Below are 27,512 nucleotides of genomic sequence, written 5' to 3' on the forward strand. Positions count from 1 at the left end.
GTTTCCTACCTGCGTTCTGGACACATTACTCTGTACACGCACAACGTACGGAGGTTTAGGATTTTCGTTAGAACGTGCGTTAAATTTGTCCTTGTTTTTCTAACCGCGTTCTGGACCAATTACTCTGTGCATGGGTTTTCGTTAAAACGAACGTGCGTAATTAGATAGGGGTTTTTGACGACATCGACGTCGTCGTCAAAAACCCCCTTAAGGCATCTAATACTACATTTCAACCCTACTCAATAGTTATAGGCGTTAGCAGTTCATATTTAGTGACAATGGTCGCAAAATCATGAAACGAGAATTATTTCGCCGGATCATAATCCCCTCTGTTGATGCACACATGTAAAAACCCACCATTTTTACATCGTGCCCTTCTAGCCTAGTGGTCATCAGTCGCGACTACACATCTGAGAATTGCGAGTTCGAATCTCCGTCAGAAATCAATATTTGTGTATCCCCCAAAACTAAAAATATATTTCTTTTTGTAATATTTAAGTTTGATTCTTATCTTTATATCGATAGTGTTGCCTTTTCTTTTTCTCAAATGTTAGCCCAACATAACCTGTGTGCATGCATGACACGATGATGTTTAAAAACACAGTAAGCGAAAAATGGTGATCATAAGCGCAGATTTTGGTGGTTAAGAGTTCTGTGAAATCAACTTGTACTAGATCAAACATCAAACCACCGACTCCAAAAAAAATTAAAAATCGTAATTAACTAACCCCGTGACCCATATTTGCATATTTAATTGTACAAGGGGACAAAGTTGTTGGAACTTCCTGTTGATGCTGACATCATGAGAACATCAGCACAAGTATTGGAATTGCACTATTGAACCACTTGGAGTGTTCATGGAGTCCAACACGTCAGTCTAGAGTCCAACTCTGATTGAAAAAATCAATTCAGGCATCATGTTCAATTTAATTTTATGCAACAAGCAAACTTATAAATTTTCTGATTTTATTTCAAAGGGTAACATAAATGGCTGTTAGCAAAAAGTTTCCAACAAAAACTACATGGTGTACGTGCACAATACTCTTACTGGCCTTAAGCATTGACCTCTAGATAATAAATCAAGCATTCAGTTTCTGACAATACCAATCGTCAGCCGTTGAAGTTCATTATACATGGGGCTGATGGCGATCAAAAGGCTAAAAGTTTGTTATCGCCAAATTATTCAGCGAACCATGAATCATACACAGCTACTATTCACAAGAAAATCTATGCGTTGAGGGTAAACAGAGAGCACACAATGGAACCGGAGTTTAACAATGACAATACCAACTAGAAAGCACGGTAGCTGTATTTGAGCAAATACGGGTATCTCTGCCCGGCGGGGGGTGGAGCATAATATTCTGCATGGTTTATGTTGCACTTGGAGAAATGAAAATTGTGTGTGTTTTGGGGGTGATACAGAACAATCTGTAACATGAAGCTTATAACTCCGGCAGGCACAGCGTGTAACAATAGCAATATATTTATATGAAAGTACACACAACCATCAATAGAATATCGTCAGGTTGTCAGTTGTTGTCAGTTATTATCGTCAACTGTCGGTTTTTTTTTCAGTGCGACCGCGTGACTAAAACAACTTCGTTCCCATCCATCACACGGCAGATCGTGTGTTTTGGTTTTTTTTTTAATGTTGCAATTTTTCATCGGCTTCCAAGCTTTAGGTACGAGGGTGGCATTTGTTCCAACAGCACTCCGCACTAATGACGTAAGAATACCCGGATGTCAGACAAACTTTCCACCACACGGGTCGTCAGTACACACTCACACGCCGGTAATCGTGCAGTGCACAAAAAACTAACATGTACGCGCGCGTATTATCAGTGAAATTTTTGACACTTTGTCTGAGATCCGGGAACTTGCTTCTATTTTTAGCATTATTTTGGAGTGCTAAATTAAAATGTGTACGAAACCCAGGTTTGAGCTTGGGCCGCCCCTGGCTTGGGCTGCTCTGTCTCCGCTATGATAAACCTACACTCCCGGCAGGACAGCGTGTAAACAATTAAAACCTAGAAATGCACAGAATTGCTATTGGTGTTTTCATATTGGTAGCCCCTTTGCTTTTGGTCCATACGCATTTGGTGCAGTTATCAAAATGTGTTGCGTTGTTCACTATTGTATGTTGATGCTCCATATTCTTGTTACACATTAAGAAGTTTCCATTAATATTAATCTTAACGACCTGACACATTTAAAATACTGCACCTGATTCTGTGTATTTAAATTATTAGAATATTGCACGATAAGTTCTCTTTGACACCAACCATGGAGGAAGGAAAAAAAAGTCCTTCCTCCATGCACCACAAACGCCCACTATTTTAATTTATTGGTGCTCCAACTTCACCTTTGTATGGGGGCCCTGAAGGGACATATCGCTAACAGGTGCGCATACAATTGCGATGTCACAAATTTATTTGCAAATGTTTGCGCATACGTATGCGGTGTCGTGAAATTATTCGCGAATAAGTATGATGTCGCGATCAGACTTGATGCTAAAAATCCACAGATATATATTAGAAATTTTAATTAAACATATGCGACAAAGTATAATAAAATTTTCGACAACTCAAACATATTCGCATACGTTACTCGCGAATATCTTAACGAAATCCCACCATACGCAAGCGCATACGTAAGCATGCGCACATATTCCTAAATATTTTCACGGCATACGTATGCTGACAAGTTTACAGTTATGCGATGTCCTTTTGGGCCACCGTACCTTTTTGATTAGGTAAAAGTCAGCTGCCTATTATTACATGGACAAGTGATAACACTATTAATATCAAGTGTCCAACTTTTACTAAGAAACACTTAAGTTTGGTACTGTTACCAACAGTATCATGCAGTTGTTTTACAACATATTTCATTGCAAAGACATTTGGCAAGGTAATGAATCTCACATAAATTCCAAAAACATTCAAAACCTTTTCTTAAGATGCACTGTAAAAAGAATAATTTGTAAAAGCTAATAAGCTAATTTAAAACAATTTTTCTATAAAAATACTCCGTTATTGAATGACTATTGACTTATGGATTAACGGTGACGATTGCGAAGTTTCCTCACTCAAACTAAAGCTCATGTAACTAACAACCATACACGGTTAGCACGGTTAACATCCGTTGGCTCTCCGGGTTTTCACCGAACCCGTATGCCGTGAATAAGCTCCAGACCACGGCAGAGTGTTTTTAACGTTCACGGTGCAGGTCACACTGCGACCGGAAAATCCCCCATTGCAATAACGTGGGGAAAAGCTTCGGTGGTGATCGTCTCGCAGCGCAGCGTAGAGGATTCACTCATGACGTGACTAAAACAACCTCGTTATATTTTTACGTTGCAATTCTGATCGGCTTACAAGCTTTAGGTACGAGGTTGGAATTTTTGGTTCCGTTTTTTACGAAACCGCGGCTTTAGCTTGGGATGTCACTTGGGCTTCGGCTTGGGCTTCGTCTGCCTGTTTGAAGCCCCGTTAGAAAAGCACATGTTTTCTAAATAACTGACGGAGCCTAAGCCCAAGCCCAATATGTGGCCACGGTTTTGCAAATGCAAGCTGAAGAAGAAGAAGAAGGAGAAGAAGAAGAATATCCACCACAAGGACAATATCTCTGCCGTTGCACGGGCAGAGATAAAAGTGCAATCGTCCTCGCTCCCCAACCAAGGTGACTACAAAACGTCTAGACATGGTTTTTTTCCCAGCAAGAGTTGTGGGGCCCAATTTCTCTAGTATTTATTTTGGGTATTTTGTTTATCTGTTTCATTTAAATATATGGTTAAGTTTTATTTTACGCTAACTGTTTTTGTGTTTGTTCTTCCTGTAAGTTTGAATTGTTTTGCCGCTACATAAGATTACACCCACTAAATAGAATTGCTTACATTGCTTTCTTCGTTACAAAAAAAGGGGGGAGGGGGTCCGTACTCGTTAAGGTTTGCTTTTTATGGGCCCCTCCATCCCCTACATGTGTTTTGCATTGATTTTTAGTTTTTGTTTTCTATTATTGTACGATTGCATTTGCTTGTAATAAATTATTTATTACCTTCTGTGCAGACTAAGCAAGTCTCGCGTGTATTTGAACTTGCGGGACCATTATGTTCCAAACCTTATGGAGTTTTACGTGGGACATTTTGTTTCGTCCATTATTTTAGTTTAACGTAGTTTATGACCATGAATATTATAAATATTGTTGGAAATGTAATACTAGTTAACAAAACGTATACAAGTAAAATCCTTTCAACAAAAGAAATCCTACTTTCGGGATGTCAACTTAATTCCCGAGATAAGTTATCACAGGAAGACGACATCCTAATTTTAGGATGTCGACTTCCCGAGATAAATTATCACAGCAAGACGACATCCTACTTTTGGGATATCGACATTCCGAGATAAATTATCACAGGAAGACGACATTCTTCTTTTAGAATGTCGACTTCCCGAGATAAATTATCACAGGAAGATGACAACTGACGTTTAGGATGTCGACATACCGAGATAAATTATCACAGCAAGACGACATCCTACTTTTAGGATGTCGACATTCCGAGATAAATTATCACAGGAAGACGACATTCTTCTTTAAGAATGTCGACTGTTTGTAGTTATAAGACTCCTTGGGGATAGGAGAACAATTTTGAAAAACCGTGACCTCAACTTGACCTCTACTTCCGGGTCAACCCGGTCAAGAACTACTCAACCGATTTTCAATTTGTTTTCACTTACAGACTCCTTGACATTAATATTGACTGTGAAAACTCGTGACCCCATGTTGCCTCTACGTCCGGGTGAACCGGAAGTGGGACCATACACCAAGTACTATACAATCGATTTTCAATCATGTTTGTTCAGTTTTATCCTCCTAAGGCATTAAAAATAAACTTTGAAAATCCATGACCCCAAGTTGACCTCTACTTCCGGGTCAACCAGAAGTGGCACCATATCTCAAGAACTAGACAACCGATTTTCTAACTTTGTTTCAGTTACAGACTCCTTGGGCGTTACAGATTAGCCTTAGGTTACCGTGACCCCATGAAGTGGCACCGTAACTCAAGACACTGTACAGTATTTTTCAAACTTTTTTTCAGTTATAGACTCCTTGGTAATGTTAACACATATTCAAAGCAAAAGAAGACGGAACAGCTTTGTGTTTGTTCACAAACACCTAATGTCTAGTTTTAATTGATTTTACTAACATTTTGTGCGTTGTGCGATTGTAACAAAATGTAATACATTTGCACGTGTGCGCACACACTTTCTTTGAGGAGGGATCGTGTACCGCACATTAAAGCATACGTACACAACAAACGACGCATAACTTGAAAGCTAATTTGGCGTTCATGTCTTGGACGTAACTTGTCGTCTATTGTCTGTACTATAGAAACGGAAATAGACCCAAAATACCATTCTGCGCGTGGTCCATCAGAAAAAGATGAAAGTGCAGAAAACATTTCACCGTTTGTTCGCTAGGCCTATTCTTTTATTTTAACAAAAATTGTAAGGAAATTCTAACGAACAGTCTATCAAAAAGTGGGGGACATCTGATATGCTGTCCCCCCAGTCTAAAAAATGGGGGGACATGTCCCCCCCGTCCCCCACCCATCGACGCCCTGACAATGACCTATTACACCTGAGGGAAGGTAATTTTTTATTCTGACCTCACAGAGAGATTGTGAACGTGGGGGTACCGTAATTTCAGTACAGGTACGCAACTGATTTTTCCTAGCACTCGAAGCAGTCAATATTTGCATACTATCAACCTCTTCCCATTACTCGTCACCAAGTAAGGTTTTATGTTAATATATATATTTTGAGTAATTACCAATAGTGTCCACTGCATTTCAACATAATGACGAGTATACATTGACAAGACATTTTGAATGGGATATCGGTTGTGACCGCTAAATGATGAATGAAGATAAAGTTTTACTCGTTTCTTCATTCAGCACAGCCTTCGGTACAGTTTAGTTCAATGGCCTCATATTTAGACCATTGATCTCAATAGTGTCGACCCTGATTTAGCAACGTCATTGTAATAAAGGCTATGTATTGTTAAAGGAACACGTTGCCTTGGACCGGTCGCGTTTAGAAGCGTTTGTAACCGTTTGTTATAAAATGCATATGGTTGAAAATAGTATGTTTTAAAAGTAGAATAAAATGACCCACACAAACATGCCTCGAAATTGCATGGTTTTCCTTTTAGCTCGACGTCGACTAACACGATCGGCCATTATTATGGGAGTCAAATTTTTGACTCCCATAAATGCCCGACCGTGTTAGTTCGGAGAGTAAAAGGAAAACCACGCGATTTCGAGACAAATTTGTGTGGGTCATTGTATTCTACTTTAATTTAAATAAAACATCTTTCCAGCCGTATGCGTTTGATAAAATAAAAACGGTTTCAGACGCTTTTTAGAGACCAACTCGACCGATCCAAGGCAACGTGTTCCTTGAAGTGTTAATAAGGCTTCTTCCAAAAACCTTGGTCATCACCATAAGTCAACCTTGTACCTTGGTTTCTGAAAGACGGGAGGCCGTTTAAGTGGAAGATTCATTTTAGCCCGATTTGCCCCGAGCCCCATGTCACACTGAGGCAAAGGCACAGTTCAAGGCAATCTCAAAAAATATTCTCAACGTTTTCTTGGAAATCGTAAGACATCGTTTGAAAAAAATACTGATGTGCTACCAAAGTGGTTCTGCAGCTTGCACTGCATTTGGTTGTCTCTAAGGTTGACTGCAAATTAATTGCTTCGTGTGATAAGGCCTATAACATCCACAAATAGTTTATGTTTACTTTTAATGTTTTGCTTCATTTTAAATGAGTAATCTAACGGTGTTTTGTAACTAAAAGCAGGGTCTACATAAAATATAATTAACAAAACATAACCTAAAGGTTCCCAGAAATTGTTTTCGCAATTTATGGGACAAATTGCCTTTAAATCTCTTAAAGGCAATTGGACACTATTGGTAATTACTCAAAATTATTATTAGCATAAAACCTTACTTTAACGAGTAATGGGGAGCTGTTGATGTTATAAAACATTGTGAGAAACGGCTCCCTCTGAAGTAACGTAGTTTTCGAAAAAGAAGTAAATTTCCACGAATTGGAGTTTGAGACCTCAGAATTATATTTTGAGGTATCGAAATCAAGCATCTATAAAAACACACAACTTCGTGTGGTTATCAACTTTCACAGGGTTGTTAGTTTATGCATGTGTTGAGATACCCCAAGTGAGCAGACTGATCTTTGACAATTACCAAGAGTGTCCATTAGTGTCTTTAACAAGCGACACTTCAGTATATTTAACCTCATCCTTTATTGCCAAGCAAGGCCTTTAGTTTTAAACACTTTTTGTTCTATGTGGATTTTCTGAGCAATTTTCAGATTAACAGCAGTCGTTTTGATGTTCTCACGTTTTATCACGGTAAACATTATAGAACAGATTCCTATAATATTTTTGCAATAATTATACATTTTCCGAAAGCGTTTTATGAACTTAAACCAGATATCAGAAACTCGTTAACTCTTTATTCATACCATACATTTCGTTCCATCTTGCGAGATGATTTAGCAAACTAAGGTCATTTTGGTTCGGCTTCTCGTTTCTCGTATCTCTGGTTTGTGTTTTTGCGTACATTTGACAATTGATACGATGATTATTGTTTATATCGTTAGTGTATTGCTTTTACTTGCCATGTTTTGTTTTAATTTTCACTACAGTTTTAGATTTTGTGTTATGTAAATTGTTACCCCTTTGATACTTTTGCTTATCCCTGGACGGCCTCTGCTTGTTATAATCAGCATTGTATTGTCCGAAGTATTAAACAAATTATTAAAAAAAATAATAATAAAAAAAATACAAAACACAGATGCTAGCCTTTTTTTATAGACAAACAACATTTCGTAGCTTTAAACTTACCAATTATAAGAAATGGTGCTGCCCCCACAACATTGACGTAAGGTACACCGACGTAGCTCATGAGACCAAATGAAGATACCAGCGCAAGACATGCCGATAAGACGCCACATGCAGCTAGGCACGGCTTGCTCCTAACCCAGTCAAACATCATACATGATAAAATAGTAAAAGTCACAAAAACACCCAACGTAATGGAAAAGTCTCTGATGATGTTAGCGCTTGCGTCATTCAGCTCATCTTCAATCGTTGTAGACACAAGACGCTCAGCAATCATCTTAGATGAGTTGAACTCAGAAACGACTTTGATGAATACGTCTTCCCAGTGAGCAGCCCTTAAATCGTTCGGTTCGTCTTCTTGCAATAAGATGTAAGTAAGTAACAAAGCTTCTGCCGATTGTACCTCATCAGAAGACATTGATTTGAACTTCACTCCCCCAAGTTCTCCTCCAAGGAACACGACAGAGTTTGCATCTTTCTTGTAAAGAGGATACGTCAGGGCAATCTCCGACACCTTGGACGAGTTGTACTTATACACGGACAACAAGCCATTTTCGTTACAAGCTCCATCCACCTTGGAGCAAAGATCAAAAAAGCCGTATTTTTTATTGTCATGTTGAATATAAATATCCATAATAATCTCATGCAGATTCAGGACTTCTTGAATTGCCCTTTCCTCGAGGATGTTCCCGCCGTCTTCCATCCGTAGAAGAGCATTCCCGTACCTGGTAATCCGTGACAACAACGGGTCGCTGTCACCATTTTGCGCAAACAACTCCTCGACCGTCGCTCGGTCCGTTTTCCCTTGTCCGTTTACCGGCGTGTAAAGGTCCTCGACATCCTGCTCTTCCGTAAGAAAGATAAAGCCACTGCCGAGGCTTGCAGTTAGTAAGAGAGGACATATCAAAAATGGATACGGATGTCTAGCGATGAAGCCTCCATAGTTGAAGAAAGCCAACCGCATCGCTCTTTCGATACAGGCAAAGACCATGTTGCTTGTCGTCAGTTAGCTGTCATAGGATTTCGTTTGCCGTCGCCTAAAGGTAGGGGTTGTGTTCCTTTGTTTGGTGCACAGTTCGGTGAACTGGTCTCGTGTGTCACTGGACAAACTGGTATCGTTTGACACTGGAAAGCTTGCTCGAATTCGGGTTTTACTGATATAGCATGGCAGCCAAGTAGAACGTAGTCTTGGCCCAAGACTATGGTGCTTGATTCTGGATAGTGTACTACGCGCGGTTGAATCGCCAAAGCGGCTTGGACGGCTTGAAATCTATAAGTAGAATATGGTGTTCCATATGTGCCACCTTTATTCCGATTTTTATTTACCGTCACATTTTTTTTTTCCGTCGCATTTTTTTTTTTCGTCGCATTTTTTTTTCCCGTCGCATTTTTTTTTTCCGTCGCATTTGTTTTTTCCGTCGCATTTTTTTATTTATTTTGTTTCACGTGACTCCCACGTGATGAGGAGGTTAAACTTCGACCTTAAGTACCTTGCAGCTTTCAAGAAAATGTACACGTTGCTTCATCCACAATCTACGGTCATTAAAGCCATTGGACCCTTTCGGTTAAGAAAAAAAAAGTTCACAGATTTACAAATAACTTACAGGGTTTACAGAAGGCAATGGTGAAAGGCTTCTCTTGGAATATTATTCCATGAAATGCTTTACTTTTTTTACAATATAAATTCTCGTTAACGAGAATTACGGATTTATTTTAAACACATGTCATGACATGGCGAAACGCGCGGAAACAAGGGTGGGTTTTTCCGTTGTTATCTCCCGACTCCGATCCGATGACCGATTGAGCCTAAATTTTCACAGGTGTGTTATTTGATACAGAAGTTGTGGTACACAAAGTGTGGGCCTTGGACAACACTGTTTACCGAAAGGGTCCAATGGCTTTAACTGCGATAATATCCTTTTTGTTCAGTTCAAAGTTTAAAAATGTTTTGTATATTGTCTGGCCTTGCGCTGGCTGATGAAGTAATGAAGCTGCAGATCCCTATAACCGGTAAAAATGGACGCTTGAATAAACTAAACGTCGGGGGAACTCACTTAAGAAATCTCAACGTATACATTTTCTAGAAAGCTCAAAGTTCATGACGTGGGAGTCACGTGGAACAAAAAATACAAAAAAAATGCGACGGGAAAAAAAAATGCGACGGGAAAAAAATGCGACGGAAAAAAAAAATGCGACGGAAAAAAAAAAATGCGACGGAAAAAAAAAATGCGACGGAAAAAAAAAATGCGACGGAAAAAAAAAATGCGACGGAAAAAAAAAATGCGACGAAAAAAAAAATTGCGACGGAAAAAAAAAATGCGACGGAAAAAAAAAATCGGAGTAAAGGTGGCACATATGGAACACCATAGTAGAACGTTATCAACAGCCCAACACGATTTCAGACGAACACTCTTTGTGATTACTGGTGCTACGTGATCAATAAGTTTCTCAATCAAATCAATGGGAAATCAAATTATGTCAACAGTTCTGCGCAGCGGTCCCGTTGACAATGTATTCGTCACACGCATGCGCACCGGCTATTTCACAACTGCCCAAGTTTTACCAGATCTAAAATTATTGACAAATTGTGCTTATAATAGTAACTGATGTTTTGACCCTTAAGCAGAGTCTTTCTCTTGTGCAATCGTTACAAACAGCTTACAACTATTACGTTAATCGTGTAAAGGAACACGTTGCCTTGGATCGGACGAGTTGGTATAATTATTAAAAGCGTTTGAAACGGTTTGTTATGAAATGCATATGGTTATAGAAAGATGTTGTAAAAGTAAAATATAATGATCCACACAAATATCACTCGAAATTGCGAACTTACGTCGCGAACTATCACGGTCGGCCATTTATGGGAGTCAAAATTCTTGGCAGTTATCATTCACTCATGTATGATGGGTATTTCTGCTGCAGAAGGGTTGCGCAGATTTTTTTTTTAATATGACATGCTATGGTGCGCAGTTAAACAAAATGCCTGATGTATCCATTTAAATCACGCACCAACACAACACCCAAACTCTCAGTTTAGAAAAAGGGTCAAATGACAGATATGAAGGTCAGTCATTTTGTTTGGATTGTTGAAATAAAGTTTGGTGTTCTATATTGGAGATAATTTTTGCTCTAAGTTTTGGGACATTTTGGGGGAAAGCGAGGCCCTTCAAAATGTGTGCTTAGTAAAGTAAGGAGCAAAGATACGTTTGTGAGGGCATAAGGTACTTGTAAAAGGTAGGGCACTTTTGGTGATTACTCCGTGTAAAAATACCGGGTAATGAGTATACAGTGCTAACACACATCGGTGTATATGGGTTAAACCAAAATTAATGTTCTTTATCCCCGATGCAAATTTTAAATCTATTAAGATATATTTTATTAGCAAAAACCAAACTCCGACTTCCACCCAGTTGCAGTAGAATAAATAGCAAGTTCACAAATTCCATGTTTTGCATCCTTGGGTGAACTTGCTGTAATCTGTGAACTTGCTATTTATTCTACTGCAACTGGGTAGATGTCGGGATTTATTTATTTATAAAAAACAAAAATAATAATAATAATAAATCCGACATCTACCCAGTTGCAGTAGAATAATTAGCAAGTTCACAAATTCTATGTTTTGCATCCTTGGGTGAACTTGCTGAAATCTGTGAACTTGCTATGTATTCTACTGCAACTGGGTAGATGTCGGGATTTATTTATTTATAAAAAACAAAAATAATAATAATAATAAATCCGACATCTACCCAGTTGCAGTAGAATAATTAGCAAGTTCACAAATTCTATGTTTTGCATCCATGTGGAGACATCTTTTGTTCATTACTAATTTGTCCCTGTACTTTTATTAGCATATTTTATTAGCATAAAACCTCATTTGGTAACGTGTAATGGGGAGAGGTTGATAGTAAAAAACATTGTGAGAAACGTCTCCCTCTGAAGTGACGTAGTTTTCGAGAGAAGAAGTAATATTCCGCGAATTTGATATAAAATTTGATTCCGCGAATTCAAATAAATCATTGGACCATACACTTGAGCTTCGTTGTTGTGACGAACAGACAAACTGTTGTGTTTATAATGGCGGCCGTGAAAATACATTTTCAATTCTAACGTGTGTGTGCCGGGGGGTTGGGAGGGGGGGGGGGGGTCACGTAGGAATACTTAACAAAAAAAACAAAATTACCATCATTTTTTTTTCTTACCATTTAAAGGCGGTGGACACTATTTGTAATTACTCAAAACAATTGTTAGCATAAAAACTTACTTGGTAACGAGCAATTGAGAGCTATTGATAGTGTAAAACCAAGTGAGAAAACGCACCATTAGCAAACAAGTCGTACTGTGCGCGCACACGCCGTCAAAATGTGGTCCGAGAACAGGTTGGGAGAGAGGGGTGAAGTACATCACAAACCAATAGTTTTCTGGCGATGGCACGGGATTGGGATTAGAGTCCAGTTAGTGCAAACGCTGCTGTCCCCCAACTTCCGTTATCTTATGGGTCTTCTATTTGAATTGTATTAATTTTGCCATAACGTTCAGTTGCTTTACATCATGTTGTTTCATCATAATTAAATAAATTACTTTTTGTAAATAATTATCATCGCTTTTGCTTTTACTTTTCACATGTCTCTGTCTTCTTTTGGACTGTTATGAATTAGCCGCACGTAACAGTGTGGGTTGGCAACATTTTTTCTGATAGCGCCCTCTTTCGAATCATCCTTCTTCAGCGCATGTTGGGAACATAGGTCCTTTTCGAAACCATGGTTTGAGCTTTGGATTCGGCTTGAGGCCTAGACTTGATTCCCGTTCTCGTGCGGGATGTCCCTAAGCATACCTGCCGCCATCAAAATGTAGCTTTTGTGGTCGATTCCGAAAATGCAACAGGTTGGGAATGCAGAACATCACAAAACAATAAAAATGAATTTGTCAATTTCCTTCCTTTAATATAACTATTATTTTTTACTTTTTGTTTGAAATGGTAACGTATAGTGTTACGAGAAGGGGGCTGGTGTCCCAGTGAAATCTGTCCGCCGGGGATTCTGTGAAGTAACATGGGCTGCAGGAGAATAGGGCGCTACCAGAAGAAGTTTGTACACAGTACGCTTTATGACGGGAGGAGAGAATCTCCGGGGGGGGGGACAAAATCTCCTGCCACACCGGTCTTCTATTTAAAAAGAACGAGCATTCACCAAAATACACGAAGGCCGAATCCATATTATAACGTCAAATTTAAACAACAAAATCTCCTGAACTAAATCTCCTGAAATTGTCATGCCCAATACCGTATACAATACAAATATACTAAACAGTCACTTTCCTAAGGGCGAAAGGTTAGCATAAGTCGAAAATGGCCACACACAAGTTTACAATTTTACCCGATTCAAAAGTATAGGCCTAACCCTACATATACATATATATCTCTAATTAATATAGTTTCATTTGGAGGGATGCTTGGAAAGTGCCGTAGCGCTACGGCCCAATCCCATGCTATAATAAAATTATCTGAAACAAATTGTTTGTATTATGAAGTGTGTTTTTGTTTCTTGTCGTCCATAGAAAATGAAACTGCTTTTCATGCGTATATGAGCGTAGCGAAGTAATATGAAATAAAACAAATAAGGAACGCGTTGCCTTGGTCGTTGAAAAGCGTTAACTTTGAAACCGTTTGTTATGAAATGCAAATGGTTGGATAGTCCATTTAAAAATAGAATAGGAAATTTCCTTTTACGTTGAGAACAAACACGGTCGGCCATTCAATGGAGTCAACATTTCGGCCATTTTGTGGAGTCAAACTTTTGACTCCATAAAATGGCCGACGTGTTAGTTCGCGACAAACGTTTTCAAACGCTTTTCAAAGACCAACTCGTCCTATCCAAGGCAACGTGTTCCTTTAACAGGGAGCTCTAGAAATGTGTCCCTCCCAGATCAATATTATTGAGAAGAAATAGAGAGAAATGCTAAAAATATATGTGCTCACTTTTGCTTAAAATTAAACAGAAGGGAGACTAGAGATCGTGACCCAAAATATAACTTTCTTAAACAAATGCTTATCATAAAAGCCTGAACACTGAGGGCGCATTAATTTTGGTTCCTGACAGTAATATTTACAGACGAGCCTGAGTGCAAAAAACAGCAACAATGTATCTTTGCTGGAAAGACATTTAAAAAAATGTGTTCTAGAAATTTAGTTCACATGAGAGTAAACAGATTTTAGTTTTGAATTTCCCTTCTCCGTTGTAATTCAGAAAGATTCGAGAAAAGTTATACGGACGTCATCACTCGTGTGACGTCATTTATGGGAGCTCCATTTTGTATAGCCGCTTTGTATGCAAAAGCAAAGCCACATCCCACAATTAATAATTGTTATTACTGCACGCCGAAAACGGCGGAAGTGTTTTAATTATTTTTGCACAACTTTTGGGTTTGTGCCTCATTTTTGTATCGATAAAAAAAGTGAATAAAATACATTTTTTAATTTTAAATCTTTAGACATACACAATAGTTACAAGTTGTACAGGGGCTGTCAAGGTTAAAACAAAAGTATAAAACTGTCATCAAAATATGTGTAAAACCAGACCCCTGCCAACGATAAAAATATAATTATACCATATAAAAAGGAGATTACACTGAAAGATTTTAGAATCACACAATAGAAATCATTAAAACACAAGCAAAACCAGACTATTGAAAACAAAAAACTACACCCACAACAAAACACCGCAGCGATAAGAGGAAGGGACAACAATTGAAAATAAAAAAAACATAGAATGGACTAAAAACCCTCAGAAAAATAAAATAAAAAATAAAATTGGCACAGAGTGCACCCTCACAGATTCATGCTAACCCACTGGGCCCGAGGACAATGATAGCAGAGAGCCTCCCCAAACACCACCCAAAAAAGCACAAAGACCCCTTAGACAAATATTAAAGAAAACAACAATTAAAACCACTAGCACTATTAACATACTAAAAATTCCCCCCTCAGCTTCATACGAAATGACTTGTACCCCTCCAAAATCAAAACATTCCTGGTATCCAATGTGAGCTCTGAGAACATTTTAGGAAAGCGAACAATGGTAGACAATTTAAAAGCATCCGTCCTAGGTTTTAGGTGATGAAAAGTGAGCAATTCTGTGTGACGGGAGTTAACTTTAGACAGATTAGACATCAAAAATACTATTAAAGTCACCTGGAATTGGTATTTTGTCAAGATAAAGCTTTTATCACTAAAATATGTGTTTTGATGAGTAGAATATAAATAAAAAGTTAACTAAGGTTCTACAAATTTAGTTTCCATTTTATTAACAATTTTAAAAGTAGGACCGACCCGAGATGGCGCTGTTCGTGACGTCAATAGAGGCGCGATATTTGAAGCACGGCGGCTCGAAGTGTTTGCTGCACAGCGCTGGAAAAGACGTCGGACCGGACCTCTTTGCAAACTGACACAATTTTAAGTTGTTTTGCTGCCTCAAGCAGCAATACATCAGCAGCAATACACGTGGTCGACATTGCCGGAAAAATGCAAGAAAAAACACAAACCAAACTCACGATTAGGACTTGAATGTATTTGCACCTACGTGTGTTCATTGTTCGATTGAGGCAAAGTCTGCCTCGATTGACGTCACAAAATGGGTAGGCGGAGTCACCCCAAAACAACTTTATCTATTTTTTAAACATATAAATCGTTCCAAACAACTACTCAAAAAAATTATTTTATTGTTCATTAACATATACTCTAATGTTTGAAGAAAAACAAATTATATTTCCAGGTGACTTTAAATTACACTATAAACAGTTTAAATAGCATTCCCTTTAACAATGTTTTCGTTAAAATTAAAGTGACAAGTTGCCTTGGATCGGGCGAGTTGGTCAATAAAAAGCGTTTGAAAACCGTTTGTTATAAAATGCATAATTATGGTTGGAATAATAAAGCCTCGAAATTGCGTGGTTTTTCTTCTACGTCGTGAACCAACACGACACGCCTTTGTGTGGATTCAAGTTTTTGACTCCACAAAATGGCCGACCGTGTTAGTTCGCAAAGTAAAAGGAAAACACACAATTTCGAGGCATGTTTGTGTGGATCGTTATATTCTGCTTTTAAAACATCCTTCAAACCTTATCGATTTCATAACAAACGGTTTCAAATGCTTTTAATGGACCAACTCGACCGATCCAAGGCAACGTGTCCCTTTAATGGCAATAAAATCTATTGATTTGAAGCCTCCAACAGCTTTAAATAGTATCAATCATTTCCGATAATCAATTAATTTTGAGATAATGTGGCTTTGAAAAAAAAGATAAGTTTTTATGCAGTAACGCTTATCAGATCTTGTATTTCTATTATACTCCTGCAAGGACAATTTGATCCGGATATCTCAAAAACGCGACCACTGTTTGCAGTGTAAATTTCCGTTTTAGTTTGATTTTGTACATCTCCATTTAATTTAGGGGTAGAACAATCGAACCACAAACCAAAGTGGACTTTTCCTTGAACTAATAAAGCAACGTCCCACAAGAATCAACGATTTGTTATTTTTGACGCACGCCATCAACGTCAAAAGTAAAGCAAAAAAAATTGTAAACCCTTTTGTTCGGGTCTATTTTTTTGATCGATTATACAGCAAACATTTCAGAAGTTTAAAAATATTTTTTTTAAATACAATTAAATGATACACAAACAAAAATGTATAAACTGCTCTCTCGGTACTTAAATGAGAAATATAAAATTCAGATGTGTGTGCTTTCTGAAACACTGTTTCTTTACAGGAACGCGTTGCCTTGGATAGGTCGAGTTGGTCTTTGAATGAAACGCTTTTGAAGCCGTTTGTTATGAAATGCAAATAGAAAGGTAGAATTTAATGATCCACACAAACATGCCTCGAATTTGAACGGTTTCCTTATACGTCGCGAAGAAACACGGTCGGCCACTTTGTCAAGTCAACATTTTGACTCCCTAAAATGGTCAACCGTGTTAGTCCGCGACGTAAAAAAAACCGTGCAACTTTAAGTGATACTTGTGGATCACTATACTCTACTTTTAAAATATCTATCTAACCAGCTGCACAAACTGGTCCGATCCAAGGCAACAAAATACTGGATGACAAGTTTTATCAAAATCATGTCTTACATAGACTTGGTGGACGTGTACTGAGGCATTTCGATGACGTCATTTCTAGTGTCAGGCAGTTCAATGACGTCATTTCGAGTGTCAGGCAAGTCAATGACGTCATTTCTAGTGTCAGGCAACACGCCAAAAGGATGACCTTCGTGGCCAGTTTAACCGACGCTTTCTGGTTCTATTCGGATCTATGCTGGGATCAAGAGCACCAGAAAGACTGGGATGAAGAGGATCCCATGCAAGGCACCTAATGAAATCACCAGAAACATTGTCTTGAAGAATGTCCGGAAGATGTAAGTGTCTGAGAAGGCGAGGATTAAGATGCCTAGAATGGTGGTTACGGATCCCTGCACGATTGGCATACCAAGGGAGTAAAGGGCGTGAATGGCGTTTTTACGACGTGAGCCTTGATTCCCTGATACGTAGGCGTAGCTAATGTGTGCGGAGAAGTCCACACTGAAACCTATGCAGATAATGAGGTTGGTCATGGAGATGTTATCCAGGTTCACATCCCAGTGGGTCATGAACCCAATCTCCCCAGTCACGATGGATGTTAGGGAAAGAGTGACGAGGATAGAACAGATGGGGTTTGGGATCATCAGCAGAGAAACAATCAACATGGCGCCTACGGCGATACCAAGGTTCTGCATCGTGTTCGGAAAGATGGCGATAAACTGATCGAAGAAAATGAAGGTAGGATGGTAGACAATGGCTGGGAGCTCAGAACCTTCGGCTATGGTTCTCAAATCTGTCATCATGGTGCTCTCTTTAGTTGTGGAATCCAAGACTGTTTGAAGAAAGAAAAATTCAGGTGACTTTAAGAATTTTTTGTTTGAATGAATTTTTTTATTCGGAAAAGATGTATAATCAGAACTTACGCAAAGTGTATTGGGTTAGAAAAAGTAATGAAACAATATATTTTTTAATTTATTTGTTTGAATCGGAAAACGATAATCAGAACATACGCAAATGAATGAAAGTGAATGAATTGTTACCATGAAATTTTCTTTCGGGAACCCTAAAACAAGAAAAACACCCATGGGAACGTTTGCGTTTATTACATCGAGCTGACTTGGGTACGAGTTGACTTGGGTACGAGTTGACCTGGGTACGAGTTGATCTGGGTACGAGTTGACTTGGGTACGAGTTGACTTGGGTACGAGTTGACCCGTTTCGCACGCACCGAACTAGCTGTCGCCGAGCACTCAGGAAATAAATAGTCTCCATCACGGTCGTTGCTTTCGGCAAATCACGCTCTCTTATAGTCCATTAAAAACCCTTAACAAAAATGAATGCTTAACATTTTCTAAAGCCCAATACATAAAAAACGCCGCCGCACTTTCACCGACATTGACGCAATTCAGCCTAGGCCCGTAGGCATAAACAACGTTTTAAAAACCTGTTGAATGAACCATGTAGAGGTAGAATTGACGGAATACGGTGCGGACGGTGGAAAAAAATCTCCGACTTCAATTTTCTCGAAAGTTCGGATGCGGTTAATTCTTATCAATTACCATAACTAGTGATTTTGTCATTAACAGCGTTTACCAATAAGTAAATGTTGTTGTTCTACATTAGGTGGTCTCTTTCAGAATAAGGCCATTGAGAATTAATAGAGTGACTTCTGATTTAAATCGGTGTTGTATCAAGACTGTGCTGAGGCGATAGCACCCCCTATTCGGAGCCTTTGACACTATCCTTGCCCCATGATGAAATCGAAGATAATTACTCACAATTGTGGTGAAATGCTGTCAAGTTTAGTCCTCAGTATCGAATTAAAGCTATTTTGCCTATGCAGATTTTACTGTGTTTCAATTTCAGAATTCGACCATTCAATTTCGTTTTGAAGCATTCAAGTTTCTTTAGCACTCTGTTCGATTTTAGTATCGTCATTCTTTTTCATGACACACAATCATCATTCAATTTAGCAGAGCTGGTTCGACTAGAGATTTAATTATTTTCAATTTCGTAAAGAGGCAATCAATTTCGCTATAATGAGGATTCAATTACGACTACAGATAAATCTGATATACGAATAAACAGATAAACTGTTCTAGGCAAGTGTTTTAAATAAAGCGAACCTTGTCTTTTTGTTCCCATTAGACTTTACCTGGGGCCCCATGAGGTTTTTTCTTCTTCTTTATTTTTTTCTGGGAGACCTTTTATGGTTAAAGGAACATTACAGAATTGGTTTTGCTAACAAAACAGTTGCTGGCAGTGTAAGCACTCTATGTAATCCCCCGTTATACATAAACTGACAAACCTGTAGAAGTTTGAGATCGATCGGCCATCTGGGTCACGAGAAAACAGTACAACAAAACCCGATTACAACAATCGATGTCAAAACAAAAATGAATAAAACGCTCACTGAGCGATAAACTCAAAACGCAAAATTAGCTTATTTATTTCTCATCAAATATGAAATTTCAAACAGAAAAATTTATATCAAGGGATGTTTTCTACTATAGTCACCATTAGACCGTGTAAGTTTTCTGTAAATCTGTGATCTTCACGATTTTTGTTTCTTACCAATTCTGTAACGTTGCTTTAAGTGACCAAGACCTGAAATTGCATTATGTTTCAATGGGGCGTTTAAAAAACAACGTTTTTCCTGTTTTTTTGTTTGTGTTGTTTTTTGAAAAATAATATTCGCCGACCATCAATCTGTTGGCGTGCCAGACATCTTGCCACATTATAGGTTTTCTCGGTTAAACTCGGCAAGTGAGCAGCCAATTTAATGTTCATGCTTTCGAATTAAAGCTGTTTTGCCTCTCCTGTTATTACTGCGATTCAAATTCAGAATTCCGCAATTCAATTTCGTACTGAGGCATTCAAATTCCTTTAGCACTCTGTTCAATTTAGCATAATCGTTACTCATTTTTGTGACACACAGTATTATCATTCTATAAAGCAAATCTGGTTCGACTGTAGATTTAGTTATTTTCAATTTCGTAAAGAGGCAATCGATTTCGCGAAATAAGAACTCAAATGAGTACGCGTAATGAAATAAGAATAAACAAATAAACTGCAATAGGCAGTTGTTTCGTATCCCTCACTTTAATTCAAGCGAACTTTGTTTTCTGTGTTTATGTTTCCAGTAGACTTTACATGGGGGCCCCATGATTTCTTTCCTTCTGTGTTTTCTTGATTTTTTGTTTATCTGAGGGGGGGGGAATCAGTTTTCTAACCTTTATCATTGGTTAACTGACCAAGACCTCATTTGTGTTTGAATGGGTGTGTATTAACGTTTTCCCCATTAATTTCATTTTGTTTTTTGTTTATGATGTTTCTCCCTCAGATTTTCAACGAAACGTTTTTAAGATTGCACACATTCCAGATATGACTACCTAAAAATGAATTTGAATGACTAAACACGCGCCTTAAGAAAATCCTGCGAGATTGATTGCTGCTTTGATGAATTGCAGTGAATGATTATTTTGTGAAATCAAATGACGCAACATTACCTTTGTCTAATCATTAAACGAAATCGAACCCTTTTCAGAAGTAGTCGATCTCGCGCGCAATAGAATAGCTTGGTGGTTAAATTGGCTGCTCATTTTCCGAAATTGACCGAGAAAACCTATACACGTTCACAATATTATTGTTACGCACTTGAGGGTTTAAAGAAGAAACAAAAGACAATCATGAAGTTAATGTAATATTAAATTGACCTTTGCTTTAACTTTGCAGGTATTGGTGTGGATGACATGTTCATCATGGTTGCTGCTTGGAGAAAAACTGACACTAGAATTTCAGTAGAAGGACGCATGCGCGAAGCCTTCTCAGAGGCCGCTATGTCCATCACGATCACGTCCGTAACTGACGCGTTGGCATTTGGAGTTGGGACCATTACTTACTTCCAGTCCATACGCATTTTCTGCTTGTATTTGGGGTCAGCAGTGCTGGTTGATTATTTCTATCAGCTAACATTCTTCGGTGCGTGCATGGTGCCGACTGGTAGGCGGGAGGCAGCTAACAGACACTGCTTGTCGTGTAATAAGGTGCGATCTAAGATGGAGTCAGGGTCTAAGACCTACACCTTATTTTGCGCAGGCGGTGCATCCCAGGACCGTTCTCTCATCAGCGTCGAAGAGACCAATGATCATGCCTTGATGATATTCTTCAAGAAGTACTACGGGCCTTTCATCACAAGACCGTTGATGGCGGTGTTCACTGTCGTGCTGTACGCTGGGTACTTGGCTACCGCCATATGGATGCACACAGCTTCAAATGGGTCTGAGCCTACGGAATCTTGCACGGGATAACTCTCACGCGGCTAACTATTTAGATGACGCCCGTGCTTACTTTTCGTCCGACGGTCCACAAATTGCATTAGTGTTCACCGAGCCCAATGATATGTGGCACCCAAGCATTCAAGATATAATGGAGACAACCTTAGTTAGTATTGAGGACAGTGAATATGTCTACAAGAAAACTGAGGGTCTTTCTGTATCTTGGCTTCGTGAATACCTAGCCTACCTTGAATTGATTGACCTGAGGGATCCAACCCAAGCCCAGTTTGTAGATACTCTACGGAATCATTTCCTCAAACTCCCCGCCTTTGATCCAACCCAAGCCCAGTTTGTAGATACTCTACGGAATCATTTCCTCAAACTCCCCGCCTTTGATCCAACCCAAGCCCAGTTTGTAGATACTCTACGGAATCATTTCCTCAAACTCCCCGCCTTTGATCCAACCCAAGCCCAGTTTGTAGATACTCTACGGAATCATTTCCTCAAACTCCCCGCCTTTGATCCAACCCAAGCCCAGTTTGTAGATACTCTACGGAATCATTTCCTCAAACTCCCCGCCTTTGATCCAACCCAAGCCCAGTTTGTAGATACTCTACGGAATCATTTCCTCAAACTCCCCGCCTTTGATCCAACCCAAGCCCAGTTTGTAGATACTCTACGGAATCATTTCCTCAAACTCCCCGCCTTTGATCCAACCCAAGCCCAGTTTGTAGATACTCTACGGAATCATTTCCTCAAACTCCCCGCCTTTGATCCAACCCAAGCCCAGTTTGTAGATACTCTACGGAATCATTTCCTCAAACTCACCGCCTTTGATCCAACCCAAGCCCAGTTTGTAGATACTCTACGGAATCATTTCCTCAAACTCCCCGCCTTTGATCCAACCCAAGCCCAGTTTGTAGATACTCTACGGAATCATTTCCTCAAACTCCCCGCCTTTGAACGATACTCCCCTGACATCGTTTTCAGTGACGATGGCCTAAGTATCGAGATTTCCAGATTTTTTGTCACCACAAAAGACTATTACGTTTAATCACTCTTGAAATGAATGCAATAATTGAAGACTGAATCAATGCATCTGATGGCAAACAAAGTAATGCAACAAGGCTGTTTTTCTGTTCTTTTTCTCCTGCAATTTCGATGACCAATTGAGCCCAAATTTGTACAGGATTGTTATTTCATGCATATGTTGGGATACAGCAAGAATACTTGTCTTTGACAATTACTAAAGTGCCTTTAAAGAATAAGGAGCGGTATTGCCATCAGCAACATTTATTACGTGGCAATGTTCCCCTTATGGGCATTTTGGGCGTGAACCTATGTGGCGAAATGCTACCACACGCCAAGTTTTTTCCGTGAATTTTTACACGCGACATTTGCAAAGCGATGATTTATGGCTAACAGCTCTGTAATGTTGGAAAATAAATAAGTGTATGTGGGTCATTCCATGTCAGACCAACGCACTTTTTTTCCTCGTGTCTTCCGATTTTGATAAATCAAGGTTGAGATGGAGAAGCTGTCTGCCTTTCTTCAGTAGATCACAAACTTATGCAGTCTTACTTTAACCCCCTGTGATGAATCTTGAACAACAAATTAATGCATAGTAACTTTCTGAGAAATCCTCAAGAACAATTTGTTCACCATGCTGCAACTCTGACTTCAGTGCCCATTTTAATAGAGCTGCTCAGCAGCAGATTTTGTGCTAACTGTGCCATTTCCATTTCGGAAAATGCCCTCCCCCCCCCCCCTCCACCCACAACCCAAATTAAATCCTGGGTGCGTCACTGCTGGTATTTTAAAGTATGATTCTGGTTAGACCACATCAGCCCTCAACATGAAAAAATCCCAAACCAATAACAATTTTAGTAACTTTGGAATGTTTTTTATTTTTATTTATTTATAAAGTAAAGTACATGTATAAATTGACTAATTTGTAACCTACCAACTGTACAAAAATAGTCTTAAAGTTGTACATTTTGAAGAGCCCAGTTGTTTCTTAGTGGATTCTGATAGCGGATGACATGCTCTATCAAGTGATTTTCATTTCATTGACTTTTGGAATGATGCGTTATTTCAAAAATTGGGTCAAAGGTCACGATAACATATTAAAGATCATAGTGACTTGTACAAAAATAGTCATAAACTTGTAAATTTTGAAGAGCCCAACTGTTTCTTAGTGGATTCTGATAGAGGAAGACATGCTCTATCAAATGATTTTTATTTCGTTGATTTTTGGAATGATACATTATTTCAAAAACGTGGTCAGTCACGATAACATATTAAAGATTATTTATTTCAGAAAATTTATTTTTGATGAAAGAATTTATTTGAGCATGCAATTCTCATAAATTTGATACCAAATTTGCATATATGTGATAAAAATTGACATGGTTATGACATATTTTTACCAAAAAGGTGGTATTTTACCCTAAAAATGTCAGATTTTAGTGGTTTCTGCCCTGACCACATGGAAAGTCCGATCGAGCTGAAAATTGGTGTGCATTCATTGCTCATTAGGACCTAAAAGCACAGCAATTTTTATCAAAATCGGAAGACATGAGGTAAAAAAGTGTGTTGGTCTGACATGGAATGACCCATACACAGATGTGTAAGCACTGTATACTTTAGTACTTTCGCGAGTTCGAGCCCGTTACCTTTGCAATTCAAGAGCAGTGTCAAGATCACCGATATTGCCGGTAGATATAAATAGGTGCAGTTCGAATCCTATATTTATGCAGCGGCTGCAACAACTATCTAGGTATTTGTTTAATTTGCATCGGGGATAAAGAATATTCATTTTTTTTCACTATATATTCATTATATATACACCAATGTGTGTAAGCAATGTAGGCCTATACTTAGTACTTTCACCGAGTTTTGTGAAAAATTAAATATCGCGATCCTGGGGTGCTGAATCATTTTATCCCTTGGGCGTGAACAAAATGTCAGAAAAAAACATGCCCAAACTGGAACAACATCTCCTCATAAGAATTATTTATCACGTGTGACGGAGATTTATTACAAGAGGGCGCTGTTTGTAGTGGCGATCAGGACGACTACCCTGATCAAAGACTTGGAACCAAGTCTACATCCACACAGTCACACATACAGTGTTTTGATTGGTCAACACCTGGAAATCGTCCCTGTATTGCCCACAAATTCCACGCACGTTATGATTGATCGCAATCCTTACTTGGTAACGTGTAAGTTGATAGATTGTTTAAAATGGTTCCCGCTGAAGTGACATAGCATCTGAAAGCACACAACTTCTTGTGACAAGGGTGTTTTCTCTTTCATTTGTATCTTTCATTTTTTGTAAAGCAAGTCCGTTGAACACTATTAGGGTGTCGTGGCCGAGTGGATAAGAACTCAAGCTCTGGTTCAGCAGAGTGTGGGTTCGAATCCCGGTCGTGACACTTGTGTCCTTGAGCAAGACACTTAACTATTATTGCTTCTCTCTACCAAGGGGTAAATGGGTGCCTGTGTGGGAAGAGATGGTTCTTGTTATTGATTTAGACGAGTACCGCATTGTTGCACAGGCTGTTCACCCCACCAGGGAGCTGAGATTGTTTTAAGGAGTGAATTAAGGCCCAGTGACATGGGGTAATAATGTGAAGCGCTTTGGGACGCCCTCCGGGTGTGAAAAGCGCTATATAAAAACGGGTTATTATTATTATTATCATTGGTTATAACCTGCTTTAATTGAGCGTTATATATTGGGCATTTTTAATTGTATGTCAACCTTGAGTATCACAAAACTGACAACAAAAAACTAACCTTTGAAGTAAATACCAACAAACTGAATCAGTTAAAGGAACACGTTGCCTTGGATCGGTCGAGTCGGTCTTTGAAAAGCGTGTGTAACCGTTTTTAGTCAAAATAAAGTAGAATACAATGATCCACACAAACGCGACTCGAAATTGCGTGGTTTTCCTTTTACCTCGTCGACTAACACGGTCAGCCATTTGTGGGAGTCAAATTTTTGGAAGTCAAATTTTTGACTCCCATAAATGGCCGACTGTGTTATTTTGCAAAGTCAAAGGGAAAACAATTCGCGGCAAATATTTTGTGTGGATCATTACTTTAAAAACATCTTTCAAACTGTCACAAAGCCGGGTTGTCCCAACCACCAAAATCAAAACTAAGGCGGCTGTTCCTTCAAGTACACCACAAAATAAGGGCTGGCTTTTGAAGTAGTGTGTTTCACGCTACTTATTTATTTACAATAATAGTTACATTTTAACAAAGGAAAATAAAGTACGAATAAATTACTAAAATTAAGATGTCGCAAATTAGTTCAACAATGTTCTTTCAATGTCTTGACTACTGCGTCCACGAGTTATGCCTTTAGCGTCCACCACCCGCTTCCTACAAAATAAGTTCGTTTTAAGTCTACATCACCCAATCCTTCTCGTCATATTTAGGCTCCGGGAGTCTCTCCCCCTCCAGCAGGGTGTTCCGAGTGTAGCGGCGTGTCTTCCCCAGCACCCCCTCCAATGGACCCTCTCAAGGCCGCTGTACCGTAATACTCCAAAACTGGGAGCCCTGAAATTTTACCCCAAATACTCATAAATAATATAGGTTCGGCTGAGTAACATTGTCTCACTTAACAAAATAATAAATAATAATAATAATAAGACTTGTAATGCGCACGTATCCACGCTGCTGGGTGTTCAAGGCGCAAAACAATACAAAAATAACTCGCCCATCAAACAAACTTGCCAGCACCTTTATACTAAACATCAAATTTACACTTGGGTTGCAATAATCGGCACCCATACGAAGTTTCCCTTCTTCCAGTTTTGCTTCCATTAACCATATATACAACATTATTTATACCAGGGAAATATTACGAAACTACAATAACTAAATTATTTTACAGTTTCGGCGAGATTATGTCTCTTAAAACTGGCTCCCCTCATAATACTGCCAAAATAACGGGTTTTTGCCTCAACTCAGTTGGACCGTCTGTCCTCTGCTGCAGTGTCCCTTGCATCGACCAAATTAATTAACCCAAAGGCTACTCGATTATCTTTCAGCTATCGCTGAACTCCTTGGAGCGAGTAGAGCCACCCCAGCGAGACAGTGGACACCTCCCATCAGAGTCTGGATGGAGGGCGTCTTTGCAGCCAGACTAGAGCGAGTAGAGTCACCACAGTGAGACAGTGGACACCTCCCATCATAGTCTGGTTTGATGGTGTCTTCGCAGCCAGACTAGAGCGAGTAGAGCCACCACAGTGAGACAGTGGACACCTCCCATCAGAGTCTGGTTTGATGGCGTCTTCGCAGCCAGACTAGAGCGAGTAGAGTCACCACAGTGAGACAGTGGACTCTTCCCACCAGAGTCTGGATGGACGGCGTCTTCGCAGCCAGACTAGAGCGAGTAGAGCCACCACAGTGAGACAGTGGACACCTCCCATCAGAGTCTGGTTTGATGGTGTCTTCGCAGCCAGACTAGAGCGAGTAGAGCCACCCCACAGTGAGACAGTGGACACCTCTCCCATCAGAGTTTGGTTTGATGGTGTCTTCGCAGCCATACTAGAGCGAGTAGAGCCACCACAGTGAGACAGTGGACACCTCCCATCAGAGTCTGGTTTGATGGCGTCTTCGCAGCCATACTAGAGCGAGTAGAGTCACCACAGTGAGACAGTGGACACCTCCCATCAGAGTCTGGTTTGATGGCGTCTTCGCAGCCAGACTAGAGCGAGTAGAGTCACCACAGTGAGACAGTGGACACCTCCCATCAGAGTCTGGATGGACGGCGTCTTCGCAGCCAGACTAGAGCGAGTAGAGTCACCACAGTGAGACAGTGGACTCCTCTCATCAGAGTCTGGATGGACGGCGTCTTCGCAGCCAGACTAGAGCGAGTAGAGCCACCACAGTGAGACAGTGGACACCTCCCATCAGAGTCTGGATGGATGGCGTCTTCGCAGCCAGACTAGAGCGAGTAGAGTCACCACAGTGAGACAGTGGACACCTCCCATCAGAGTCTGGTTTGATGGCGTCTTCGCAGCCAGATTAGAGCGAGTAGAGTCACCACAGTGAGACAGTGGACACCTCCCATCAGAGTCTGGTTTGATGGCGTCTTCGCAGCCAGACTAGAGCGAGTAGAGCCACCACAGTGAGACAGTGGACACCTCCCATTATAGTGAAGGCCAATGTATAGCTTCCAAGACAATCGTAGATCAATCCTTCGGGAAAAAAATGTGCGCAGATTTAG

The 27,512-nt window shown here is 39.6% G+C and overlaps 1 protein-coding gene across 1 annotated transcript in view; it reads right to left on the minus strand.

Moving 5' to 3' along the window:
• Nucleotides 1–9,016, minus strand: part of LOC117290930 (patched domain-containing protein 3-like) — a 29,625-nt gene extending 20,609 nt beyond the window's left edge. Inside the window, exon 1 of the mRNA XM_033772504.1 lies at nucleotides 7,928–9,016. Coding sequence (XP_033628395.1) covers nucleotides 7,928–8,915 — 988 coding nt within the window. The 5' untranslated portion in view covers nucleotides 8,916–9,016. The remainder of the gene's footprint in view (nucleotides 1–7,927) is intronic.
• Between the last annotated feature and the right edge of the window lie 18,496 nt (nucleotides 9,017–27,512).

This window comes from Asterias rubens, chromosome 5 (genome assembly GCF_902459465.1).
Source record: "Asterias rubens chromosome 5, eAstRub1.3, whole genome shotgun sequence".
NCBI lineage: Eukaryota > Metazoa > Echinodermata > Asteroidea > Forcipulatida > Asteriidae > Asterias > Asterias rubens.